Raw genomic sequence first — 13,098 nt, forward strand, 5'->3', positions numbered from 1 at the left:
GGATCAACACATGCGATATGAGACCTTGTCATTTGGGTCACATCCTATTTGGTAAAACTATTACTCTCCTGGGTGGTGGGCACGTACCATGCACTAGTGGTGACTGCTAATCTAAAATACACAGTTGGAGGCAATATATATTTTATTTATTAGGAGTAAAAAGGATCTTACACCACACTTCACGGGTGCTTGCCTGCTTCCTCAGAAAGTGCGTTAGCTGCAGCATCCATGGTTCTGGGAGCCTTTCAAAACCATGGAATGCGTTTTCTTTCAGTGCATGAGTGAATAAAAAACAAACATATACACACACACACACACATATATATATATATATATATATATATATATATATATATATATATATATATATATATATATATATATATATATATATATATATATATATATATATATATATATATATATACACACACACACACATACAAACACACACCTAATAGCAAAATATAGGGCGCCTCTAACTGTGTATTTTAGATTAGACATACCCTTAGGGGTCCCTTATTGTAAACCTCTGAGTTTCCAATAAATTCAAGGAGTGCGACCGACCAGAATCTGCCAAGCAGACCTGGAATGCTGAGTGGAAACAGCTGTTTTTCCTGTAGGCTCTAATAGTGGATGCAGGTCTTTGTAACCCACCCTTGTGAGTATAAGATCTATATCTTTTACTATACCAACTTGTACAAACAATACTGCACCATTGGGCTCCTGGCCTCTCTCTTATATAGATACCTGGAGGCACCATTCAAGCATCCGAGAAAAACTTTTACTCATTGCATAATTGTGTTCCTTTCAGATAGTTTATAGGGCATTTCTCAAGCCAAATATTTTTTTTTTTGTTTTAATACTCTAATTCCCTATAAACTAGACAAGCCTCCCCCACAGCTCATTTTGTGCCTTGGCACTGTAGCAAGGGCTTATGGGAGCTCAGTCTGGGCAGGAGGAGGAGGTTACTAGCCATTGATTTCAGAGGCAGAGGGGAGGAGGACCGAATTTACACACAGGCAAGCTGATAGCATCTCCAGCCCTCAGCCTGTGACAAACAGAACATGGCTGCCCTCATTGTATCACAGGAATAAATAATCATAAACTTTTGAAGCTGTTTCAGCTAGATATGTTGTGTAAACTATCTAAACTTTAGATAAGATATGTAGACAAGTTACTTGTTATAGTTAGTTTTTCATCTTAGATCCGCTTTAAGTGGTGATTGCAATCTTTCCAAATATACCCTGAAGAACTGTGTGCTGATCTTGGATCAAAACATACACAACAACACAAAATGTTGGCCTTTGTGAGTGAGGATCATTGCAGGAAAACTGGATCTAGGCACCACAGGTGCAGTTCTACCTCCAGGTGGCCAGGAGGGAAGCAGGTCACACTCATACCTCTACACAACAGAAAGGGAATGTATTGGCAGGCACGTCTGCCAGGGCAGTGCTGTACTAACAGCTCTAGCTCTGCTGTCTGATTATCATTTTTTGACAACAGATGAGTTTTAACTTAAATGTAACAACACATATGGTTAGGTGAAGTCCCCTAATGAAGACATACAACAAGCTAAACAATTTAGTCAATGTAATCAAAATCCTCAGGGATACCAAATGTTTTGTCAATCTTGCCTTCTTCAAATCCAAACTTCTTCTTGGCCCAGGATTTCACAGAAAATATATTGTCTGTAAATAAGTAAGAGAAAAAAAACAGCAATTAAATCAATTCAGTCAAATATAGGGATGGCAATTAAAATGATTTAGTGTGAGAATATAAATAAATATATATATATATCCACTTCCGGATACCGGGTGGTTTGGCTGATCTGTGCTGCGGGGGCTCTTCAGCCCGCAGCACAGATCAGAAATCAGGCAGGGCGATCAGACCTCCCCCCTTTTTTCCCCACTAGGGGGATGTCCTGCTGGGGGGGTCTGATCACCGCCGCGCTGCTGTGCCTAGCGGGGGGGGGCTCCTCAAAGCCCCCCTCCGCAGCACTAGTCCTCCCTCTGCCTCCTTCCCTCCCTCTCCCGTCCCCTGTGTGCGGCGCAGGACGGAAAGCCGTCCTGCGCCGGATAGGATAGGCTTCAGCCTATCAGGTGCCGGCGGTCCCCGGCCAATCAGAGGCCGGGGATCGCCGATCTCTGCCACGGCGCTGCAGCGCAGCAGCGCCGTTTACATGTAAACACCGGGGAAGATCTTCCCCGTGTGTTTACATTTACCCTGCGAGCTGCGATCGGCGGCCCGCAGGGTGCTCACGGAGACACCCTCCGTGAACTGACATGGAACGTCCGCTCATACGAGCGGCCGTTTCCATGGAAACCACTTCAGGATTCAGGGGCGTAGTTAAGCGTACGCAGAATCCTGAAGTGGTTATATATATATATATATATATATATATATATATATACACAACAATAAGGGTTAGATTACATGAAAAATTTTATATTTGCACGGTTAAGAGTCAACAGTGGCCACAAAGCCACCCATAAGAGAATACAAACCGGGAGTGGGGTTTGATCAAGTGATCGTTCACTGCGTTGTTCAGAAATGATGCATGACATGTCTGAAAGTCAGTTATAGAGTTCAGCTGCCAGAGTAGACTACAAAGAAGCACTTAGCAAAGACTTGTAAACATGGCTGCAAGGCAGTTTATGGGTGTTTTTACAGTATGTACCATACAGGAAATTATCCTGAATAAAGGAAATGAAAAAAAAATCAATAACCGCTTTAAAACTGCTCAGCAACTATTCTGCCATGTGCCTTCAACAAAGATCTATAAACTGCCTTGACCACTTTACTACTGAGGAGTTTTTCTCCTTCTGTACTAGAGCAAGTTTCACCTTTCAGCGCTCCTTCCATCCATTCGCCTATAACTTTAAGACTACTTATCACAATTAAATAATCTATATCTTGTTTTTTCACCACCATTAGACTTTCTTTGGGTGGTACATTTTGCTAAGGATTATTATATTGTAAATGCATTTTAACTGGAAAAATAAGGAAACAAATGGAAAAAAAATAATTATTTCCAAATTATTTTTTGGCCATTATAGTTTTAAAATAATACATGCTACCATAATTAAAACCCACATATTTTATTTGCCCATTTGTGCCAGTTATTGCACCATTTAAAATATTTCCATAGTACAATGTATGGCGCCAATATTTCATTTGGAAATAAAAGTGCATTTTTTCAGTTTTGCGTCCATTTTCAAAATTAACATACCCTCTTGACATACATATTAACCACTTGAGGACCACAGTCTTTTCGCCCCTTAAGGACCAGAGCCTTTTTCTCCATTCAGACCACTGCAGATTTCACGGTTTATTGCTCGGTCATACAACCTACCACCTAAATGAATTTTACCTCCTTTTCTTGTCACTAATACAGCTTTCTTTTGGTGCTATTTGATTGCTACTGCGAGTTTTAGTTTTTACTATATTCATTAAAAAAGACATGAATTTTGTCAAAAAAATAACTTTTTTAACTTTCTGTGCTGACATTTTTCAAATAAAGTAAAATTTCTGTATACATGCAGCGCGAAAAATGTGGACAAACATGTTTTTGATAAAAAAAAACCCATTCAGCCTATATTTATTGGTTTGGGTAAACGTTATAGCGTTTACAAACTATGGTGCAAAAAGTGAATTTTCCCATTTTCCAGCATCTCTGCCTTTTCTGACCACCTGACATGTTTCATGAGGGGCTAGAATTCCAGGATAGTACAAATAAAGTAAAATTTCCTATACATTTGAGCGCGAAAGTTATTGTGCTACATGTCTTTGATAAAAAAAAAAAAACATTAAGTATATATTTATTGGATTGGGTAAAAGTTATAGCGTTTACAAACTATGGTGCCAAAAGTGAATTTTCATATTTTAAAGCATCTCTGACTTTTCTGAGCACCTGTCAGGTTTCATGAGGTGCTAAAATTCCAGGATAGTATAAATACCCCCCAAATGACCCAATTTTGGAAAGAAGACATCCCAAAGTATTCACAAAGAGGCATGGTGAGTTCATAGAAGATTTTATTTTTTGTCACAAGTTAGCGGAAAATGACACTTTGTGAAAAAAAAATAATTTCCATTTCTGATAACTTGTGACAAAAAAAAAATGAAATCTGCCACGGACTCACCATAGCCCTCTCTGAATACCTTGAAGTGTCTACTTTCCAAAATGGGGTCATTTGTGGGGTGTATTTACTGTCCTGGCATTTTGGGGGGTGTTAAATTGTAAGCACCCCTGCAAAGCCTAAAGGTGCTCATTGGACGTTGGGCCCCTTAGCGCACCTAGGCTGCAAAAAGGGGTCACACATGGGGTATTGCCGTACTCAGGAGAAGTAGTATAATGTGTTTTGGGGTGTATTTTTACACATACCCATGCTGGGTGGGAGAAATATTTCTGTAAATGACAATCTTGATTTTTTTTTACACACAATTGTCCATTTACAGAGAGATTTCTCCCACCCAGCATGGGTACGTGTAAAAATACACCCCAAAACACATTATACTACTTCTCCTGAGTACGGCAATATCACGTGTGGCACTTTTTTGCACCCTAACTGTGCTAAGGGGCCCAAAGTCCAATGAGCACCTTCAGGCTTTACAAGGGTGCTTACAATTTAGCACCCCCCCACTTGCCAGGACAGTTAACAAACCCCACAAATGACCCCATTTTGGAAAGAATACACGCTAAGGTATTCCATGAGGGCCACGGTGAGTTCATAGAAAATTTTATTTTTTTGTCACCAGTTAGTGGAAAATGACATTTTGTGAAAAAAAAAAAAACAAAACCACAATTTCTGCTAACTTGTGACAAAAAAATAAAATATTCTATGAACTCACCATGCACCTAACGGAATACTTTGGGGTGTCCTCTTTCCAAAATGGCATCATTCGTGGGGTCTGTCCTGGCATTTTAGGGTCTCTGCAATCATTACATGTATGGCCAGTATTAGGAGTTTCTGCTATACTCCTTATATTGGACATAAGGGTAATGCACTCTGGGCTGAAAGGAAAAATGAATATTAAACAATCAATCAATCAATCAATGTGGATGGGCCAAAAAAATGTGGGAAAAAAAAAAAAAAAGAGGGGAAGGTGTCTGCCAGGACATAGGAGCTGCCGCCCCAAAAATCCAAACCCACCAGCTCGTATGCCCTGGCAAACCTGATTTATCCATTCACACCGATCGATGTGGATGAACAAATCATTGCCAGAGTTCTTTTTTGATACAAAGTACTTGCCAAAGCATATGAAACCCCAACTCCACTCCTCGGCCCATATGCCTCGGCAAACGTATCTTTTTGACTGTGGAGGAGAAATCTCGTCCTGCAGCGCTGCATGCACCGACTTGTGTGTAAGCTGACAGACGCGTAATGTTCTGTCAGGATGCACCATCAGTGCTGCAGCTGGTTAGTCGTTCGATCGGTCCACCTGGAAGGTTATTGGATGGAAAAAGAGAAAAAAAACATTAATAAACTTTTAACTTTAATAAAAACCTTAAAATTGCAAACCAAACATTAACTTCTTTGCTTACCTGTTTTTTTTGTTTTTTTTTTTTTTAACTTACCTCCCGAGGACAAACCTCTCCTCCCCCATGGGACAATGTGCAACGTGCAAATCGCACAGAGTTGTGGCGAAGTACATTACGCATTTTGTCCCAAGTGAAAGCAGAGGTTTCTGGCAGCCCTGTGTATTACGATAGCTCGAAACCAGATGTTTGGTTTCACACTGCATATTGACATATCCGGTGGGTCGAGCCCGCCGCACCGTATCGTCCAAAACAGACCTTCAGGGAATACCACAAGAGTAGCATTCGGCCTAGTAATGAACTGCGTCGCCATAGACTAACATGACTTCCGGGCCGATCTAAATTGCCACAGAAGCCACGCAGTAACGTAGGCATGCACTAGCGTTAAGTCAAGCACTTCCGGCGTAGGGGGGGACCGCAAAGTGTGACTTTCGCTAGGCATTTTGCCCTAACGCATCGCAGCAGTGTAAAATAGCACTGAGAGACCCTTGTGTGCCTACCGCTGTGATTGGAGTTCCCTACTCTCTAATAGTGTACCTGCTCGTGGTACCTCTCAAAACACTCCCCTAGGCATAGGCCAGGTTGGTCAGGACAGGTGGGACAATAAACAGTGGTGTCACGCCTTATTCCAGCCCTGCTGCAGACACTACAACGCTTTCTTCGGATTCGGTGACCTGGGGTACTCGGAATTGGATAGGCGTAATGCCTTCCATGCAACCGGCTAGTTGCATCTTGGGGTTGGGCCACGGCACCTCCTGGATACAGGAGTTCCATCACGATCTGTTTATTAAATTGAATAAACGATCCAGTTCTCCCAGCCTTACTGTAGAGAACAAAGCTGTTGTAAATTGCCAATTGAATGAGGTAAAGAGACACTTTTTTATACCAGCGTCTTGTTTTTCGGGCAACTAAATAGGGCGCTAACCTCTGGTCATTGAAGTCCACCCCTCCCATGTTAGTATTATACTCGTGGACGACAAGGGTTTTTTCAATGACCTCAGTTTGCCGTTGAATTTCAACTGTCGTGTCTGCGTGAATGGTGGACAGAAAGTAAACGTCCCTCTTGTCCTTCCATTTCACCGCGAGCAGGTCGTCAGCACACAAGGCGGCCCTCTGCCCCCGTTCAAGTCTGGTGGTAATGAGCCGTTGGGGGAAGCCCCTGCGACTAGGCCGCACGGTGCCACAGCATCGGATTTTTTCTATTTTTAAAGTGCTGAAAGAGGGCCACACTTGTGTAATAATTGTCCACAAAAAGATGGTACCCCTTCTGGAACAAGGGTGACACCAAGTCCCACACAACCTTTCCACTGCAACCCCAGGTAGTCAGGGCATCCGACCGGATCCAATTTTGAGTCTTTTCCCTCATAGACCCTAAAATAGGATGTATAGCCTGTGGCCCTTTCACAGAGCTTATACAGTTTCACCCCATACCGGGCGCGCTTGCTTGGGATGTACTGTTTGATGCGAAGGCGCCCGGTAAAACGTATGAGGGACTAGTCTACGCAGATGTCCTGGTCAGGGGTATAAGCATCTGCAAATCTGAATGACAGGTGGTCTATAAGGGGTCGAATTTTGTGGAGCCGGTCAAAAGCAGGGTGGTCACTTCGATGACAGGTTTCGTTGTTATTGAAGTGCAGGAAGCGCAGGATGTTCTCAAATCGTGTCCTGGACATGGCAGCAGAGTACAGGGGAACATGATATGCTGGGTCCGTAGACCAATAAGACCGCGAAACATTCTGCTTTACTAGTCCCGTGTGAAGGAGAAGGCCCAAAAAATGTTTAATTTCGGAAACTTGGACTGGTTTCCACCGAAAAGGCTGGGCAAGGTACTTTTCCGGATTGGCGGTTATATATTGTGTGGCCTTACGGTTGGTCTCTGCCACAATTAAGTCTAAGAGATCCTGGGTGAAGAACAGATAGAAAAAGTCTAGGGCCGATCCTAGATTATCTGTCTCCACCTGGACTCCAGACTTGGCAGTGAAAGGGGGAAGTACGGGTGCGGCGGAAACAGGGGATTGCCAATTTGGGTTTGCCAGCACTTCTGGTAAACTAGGGGTAGTACGGGCCCGTCTTCTTGGTGGCTGCGACTGGGATCTTACTGCACGTGCCACCAAACCAGTTTTAACTTCCATGCTGGTGCTCGCCACTTCACCAGGGTCTACGGAAGTACTGGTTCTAGGTCCAGGAGATGTTGTGCTGCTGGTACCTGCCCCACCATGAAATCTCAGACCAGCACGAACACCACTCTGCTGCCCTTGAGGCCGATCCTGCGCCACCTGCGGTACAACAACATGGTGTGTGGTACGCCTGGCTCTAGCCGGGACTTCAACCTCGTCATCACTATCGGTCAGTGAGCCACTGCTCAAATCAGGTTCAAACTCTGACCCGGAAGATTCGTCGAATGAGGCGTCCCAATCGTCCTCATCCAACTGGACCATGTACCCGAGAACCTCATCATCGGAATACCCCTTTCTTGCCATGGTGGACTGCTAAATTTAGGGGGTATTCCTCTGAGACTACCCAGAAAAAAAGAGCACCTACCTAGCAAAAGGGAGTATTTGAGAGGTAGAAAACTGTGGTCACTGAGTTTTGATAAAAAAATAAATCAAAACTGAGGTTTACAGTGCCACAGCTATTGTACCGTGTTTTTTGCAGTGATTAGAAAAAAAATTCTGTCACTGCGGTGGGGCGGGCTGAACGCAAGTGCAGGCGAACGATCAGGCCTGATCGGGCAAACACTGCGTTTTTTTGTGGATCCTAGTGACCCTAATAGATCTGACTGCGATCAGTAATGATCACTTACAGATACTATATAGTACCAATGTTGATTAGCGACAGTGATGACGCTAATTAGTGACTGTGGTGCAGTGGGCTGAGCACTAACTGACACTTACAAAGGGGCCTAGCTAACTGGCCTAACTGCTAACACTAGAGATACTAAAAAAGTGACAGTTTTCACTGATCACTGTTTTTAGATCACTAGGATAGTGACAGGGGGGTGGTGGCGAGTGGGGAATCAGAGGCAATCAGAAACAATCACAGGACAATCAAAGGCAATCACAGGACAATCGCAGGCCAATCACAGGGCACTCAATTCACGGGACAATCAAAGCCAATCACGGGACAATCAAAGCCAATCACAGGGCAATCAAACCAATCACGGCACAATCAAAGCCAATCACGGGACAATCACAGGCCAATCAAAGTCAATCACAGGCCAATCAAAGCCAATCACAGGACAATCAAAGCCAATCACGGGACAATCAAATACAAATACAGCACAATCAAATTGAATGTCAGCACAATCAAATACAATTACAGCACAATCACATACAATGCACTGGGAAGGTGGGGAGGCGGTTGGTCTGAGGGCGATCTGAGGGTGTGGGGGGTTGACTAGGTGCCCGCACGGGGCAGACTGGGTCCTGATCTGGTGGGTGGCAGACACGGGGTGACGATAGGAGATCAGTGAGGGATTACAGGGGAGAATAGATGTAAACAATGCACTGGGGAGGTTATGAGGAGAGGGGTCTGAGGGCAATCTGAGGGTCTGGGTGGGTGATCAGGTGCCCCCAAGGGACAGTTTAGGGTCTGCTCTGATTGGTGGTGGTGACAAGGGGTGATAGACAGGCGATCAGTGGGTAATGCAGCTATACAGCTGTATACAGTATACAGAGGGGGGGGGGGTCTGGGGGGGATCTGAGGGTATGGGGGGGGGGTGATCAGGGGACCCTAGGGGGCAGTTAGGGACCTAATCTAGGGGATAGTGTCGCTAGATAGTGGCAGGGGGTGATTGATAGGTTTATAGGGGGTTGCTTGGCTGAAAGATGTGGTGTGCTGGGGTGAGCAGGGGGGGTTCTGAGAGCAGGGGGGGTTCTGAGGGCTGGGGTGGGCGATCGGGGGGTCTGGGTGGGCTAAAGTGTGTGTTTTTTCACTTATCTCCTAGGCTACCGTCCTCTCTGATGGTCGCACGACGAGTGACCATCAGCGGAGGAGGCAGCCAGTATAATACACTTTGTTACAATAACAAAGTGTATTATACACTCTGATTGGGCGGATCGCGCAAGTTTGAAACCCGCCGGCGCTGCTGATTGGCCGGCAGGTTTCCTCTGATGCCGCCCCCGCCGATGGGCGTATTGCGGTCGTTTGGGCCCGGTCTTTGCCGCCGCCCATCGGCTGGGGGCGGTCCTCAAGTGGTTAAAGTTCAGTTGCTTTTTAAACTTTTTTTTTTTTTTAATGCAAAAGTTTTATTAGGGTAATTATAGGAGAGGGTGGGAGGTAAGGGGTTAATTTTAAATGTATGTGTGGGTCCCTCTTATTAAAATAAATATGTGCAAGTATAATTTTACTACTTGGCCACAAGATGTCCTCACGCATTATTTCCTGAGCAGGAAGTAATGTGTGGACGTGTTAACCTCTGTAGTTACAATGATCGCAGGCATCTCACTGATGCCAGCGATCATTGACACGGGGACTTAGATCAATGAATGGGAACAGCTCTAACGGGCAGTGGCGAGAACCTGCATGGAAGCAAGCGCGGGAGCAATTGGTGGCCATCCGCTGCAATAGATGATGGTCTACGTCTCTGGGCAGGAACTGAAGTCCTGCAGGATGCAGATAATCCATCTCAAATTACCCAAGTGGTTAAATGGTTAAAGTGGACCTGAACTCTTGCACAGGACAGAAGGAAAACAGAGAAATGCACCCTGTATGTATTTAGAGAGTTATGCTGTCTAATTCCCTCTTATCTGTGACTAATTGCAAGTTGTTATTTGCTCTCTCCCTTGCATCAGCTGACTGCCATGGCAGACAAGCTAATCTGAAAGCACAGGGTGTTAACAATGTCTGCTTCCATGAAAGTAGGAAGTAGAAACACTTCAGGTTTATTGTAGGATTTGTATCAGCTGTAAGAAAGAAATGTTTTTCTGTACAGGTTATTATGCTATTGCGTATCTTTTATAGCAGAGAGAAAGTTCTGAGTGAAACTGCTGTGCACAACAAGCTACATGGATGAAGAAGGATGAGAAGTGGTAACTACATGGTCCTCTAATTGTCTATGCTTTATAATACTAGACAATATGTGGTAACAGGGACTAGGACAAGAAAACCAGAAGATCATCACAGGCTTCCAGTTGCTAGTGATAATAAAATAATTTGACTAATAGTATAAAAAAACAACACCCAGGAGGCAGAATTTGGGAATAGCAGATTATAGCTTTTAGCAACTGATCCTGACCCCTGTCTCCTTTATTAACAAAGATCATGATAGTTCAAGCCAGCAGTAACATATAGCTGTAAAATTTGGACTATAAAATATGTAATGCATAGAAAAATTGATGCTTTTGAACTGTGGGTGTGGAGAAAGCTACTGAGAGTACCCTGGACTGCTAGACGATCTCACCAGTCTAACTTAAAGAAATAAGGCCAGAGTGTTCACTAGAAGGGCTGATACCACTATTAAAACTTAAATACTTTGGTCACATAATGTGAAGACTGGGTTCTTTGGAAAAATCTTTGATGCGTGGAGTGCAAAAGAAGAGGAAGGCACAGGCTAAGATGGATAGACACTTCAGGCAAAAGAAGAAGAGGACGGCAGAGGCTAAGATGGATAGACACTTCAGGTTCCCTTTAAGTTTTATAATAAATAGGATAGATATCCTAATGTAATTAGTGTCATTTACCTATGGTAGCACTTTTTATTGTAAAATAATATGTAAATACTGAGAAACCATTTTTTCCCCTTCTTTTCCCCTTTAAAAAAAAAAAGCACATTCAATAAAATAGTTCCTGGGGATAAAATACTCAAAGTAAACCTAGTTTGTTCTGATAAAAAAAACAAAACAATAGATATATCACTAAGGTGTCATAAGTAGTGATGAAGGTTTTGCTAATTAAATAGGGGCATAGCTTAAAACCTCAAAAGTGCTCTTGTCCAAAAGAGGCCTCAATGCAAAGTGATGAAACCTACATTTTTAGCTTCTAAAAACTGTTGGATTCTAAAAAAGAAGTTATATTTAGGAAGATAGATGCAATTGTTATCTCATCAGTTTATTTACAATCCAGTTTTGCTGTATGCTAGGTACACACCATAAGATAGTTTGGCAGATATATGGTTTGGATACTCCGGATAGAGTTACAGTTCATTTTTTTCTGTTTTTCAACCACAAACATTTTACCATTTTTTGTGCTGCAAATAATTACAAGTTTTAAACAAAATATATGGATATTTTTTAGAAGGGCCCTTCTATGGTGTGAATGAAAGAATGCTGTAGTGGGTGTGAATTAAGGGAGAAAATACCTTTTTTACTGACGGTTTTATGTGTATTGCATTTAATAAAGAGAATATATACTTGTATAGATAGCGCGTGCTCGATCATTTGTTAATTGTAACTTAGTTGGAAATTGAGGGTTGAGGGGATCCCTCGCTCTTGCACGCTGCTGATTAGATAGACATCCCCCTCCAGCGCAAGGTAACTCAGTATTTATAAGATATATGGTTTGATAGATAATTTCCGTCATGTCCGATCTTATTTTCAATCATCGCTTTTCTGATCGGTTTCTCATAGAAGTGAATGGAAATTGGTAAGAAAATCGATCGGACAGTAAATCGGCTGAAAAATCTCATCGTGTGTACCTAGCATTAGCTATGATTAAAGGTAGCCATACAATTACAGATGGCCACCAGATTCGACCATCAGATAGACCCCTGTCAGGCTAAATCTTGCAGGAATCCATCTGATGTGTGCCACATACTAGGAACTTTCAGGATTTCAGAATGAAACCACAGGGCTGCACTGTTCCATTCAATGCAATGCTATATGACGTTGATTTGTCACCGTTCTCAACCCTAGTCAATTGACCTAGATTTCCTATCTGGACCGACCAATCTTATTTGACCAATTTCGCCTGAATAATCAAATTAACAGACTATCTGCTGCATTGATAAGTAGCAGATTCAATCAATGACTGAATCGTTCGGATAGCTACAGAAAAAAATCAGTAAGTGTATGGTCATCTGAACTGGTTGGGGCTATTCTGTTCATGAACGGGGTAGCATTTTCTGTTTATCTAACAGTGTGATTACATGATTCCGACATCACGTTTTCTTCAACTGACTTACTGGGAAAGGGGTGTGCTTAATTCTTTTAGTAATTTCAGAATATAGGGAGACTAGTTTGTGACTAAATTACATTTCCAATAAGTTGGGGGGGGGGGGGGGGGGTAGAGTTATAGGGATGGCTGGTTGGGGAACCTGTAACAAACAGCTTAGTATTAAGAAATAATTATTTTTATGAATAGTTAAAATTGTTATTTAAAAAATGCATAAACTGAACCAAGTCTATGTATGTTGTGAAAGCATGCTGCAAGGTGCACGTACACTTGTATTTACTGCAGGACTTTTGGTAAAAGACAAAGCTGACCACTCGAAAGCTGATGTGACCATTTTTCTGCATGTAAAAACAAAGTCCCTCACTGGCTTTGCACAGACTATGTAGCATGCTGGTATGCGTGCAGTGCCCTTCTACGAAACAGGATGTGGTGAATCTCACAGCTATTTA

General features: G+C 42.9%; 1 protein-coding gene across 2 annotated transcripts in view; it reads right to left on the reverse strand.

The window, feature by feature from the left end:
• Positions 1-402: 402 nt before the first annotated feature.
• The window catches only part of MND1 (meiotic nuclear divisions 1), a 101,922-nt gene continuing 89,226 nt past the window's right edge, over positions 403-13,098 (reverse strand). For both annotated transcript variants that reach the window (XM_068269576.1, XM_068269567.1), the window contains exon 8: positions 403-1,691. In XM_068269576.1, coding sequence (XP_068125677.1) covers positions 1,585-1,691 — 107 coding nt within the window. In that variant the 3' untranslated portion in view covers positions 403-1,584. The remainder of the gene's footprint in view (positions 1,692-13,098) is intronic.

Source organism: Hyperolius riggenbachi, chromosome 1 (genome assembly GCF_040937935.1).
Source record: "Hyperolius riggenbachi isolate aHypRig1 chromosome 1, aHypRig1.pri, whole genome shotgun sequence".
NCBI lineage: Eukaryota > Metazoa > Chordata > Amphibia > Anura > Hyperoliidae > Hyperolius > Hyperolius riggenbachi.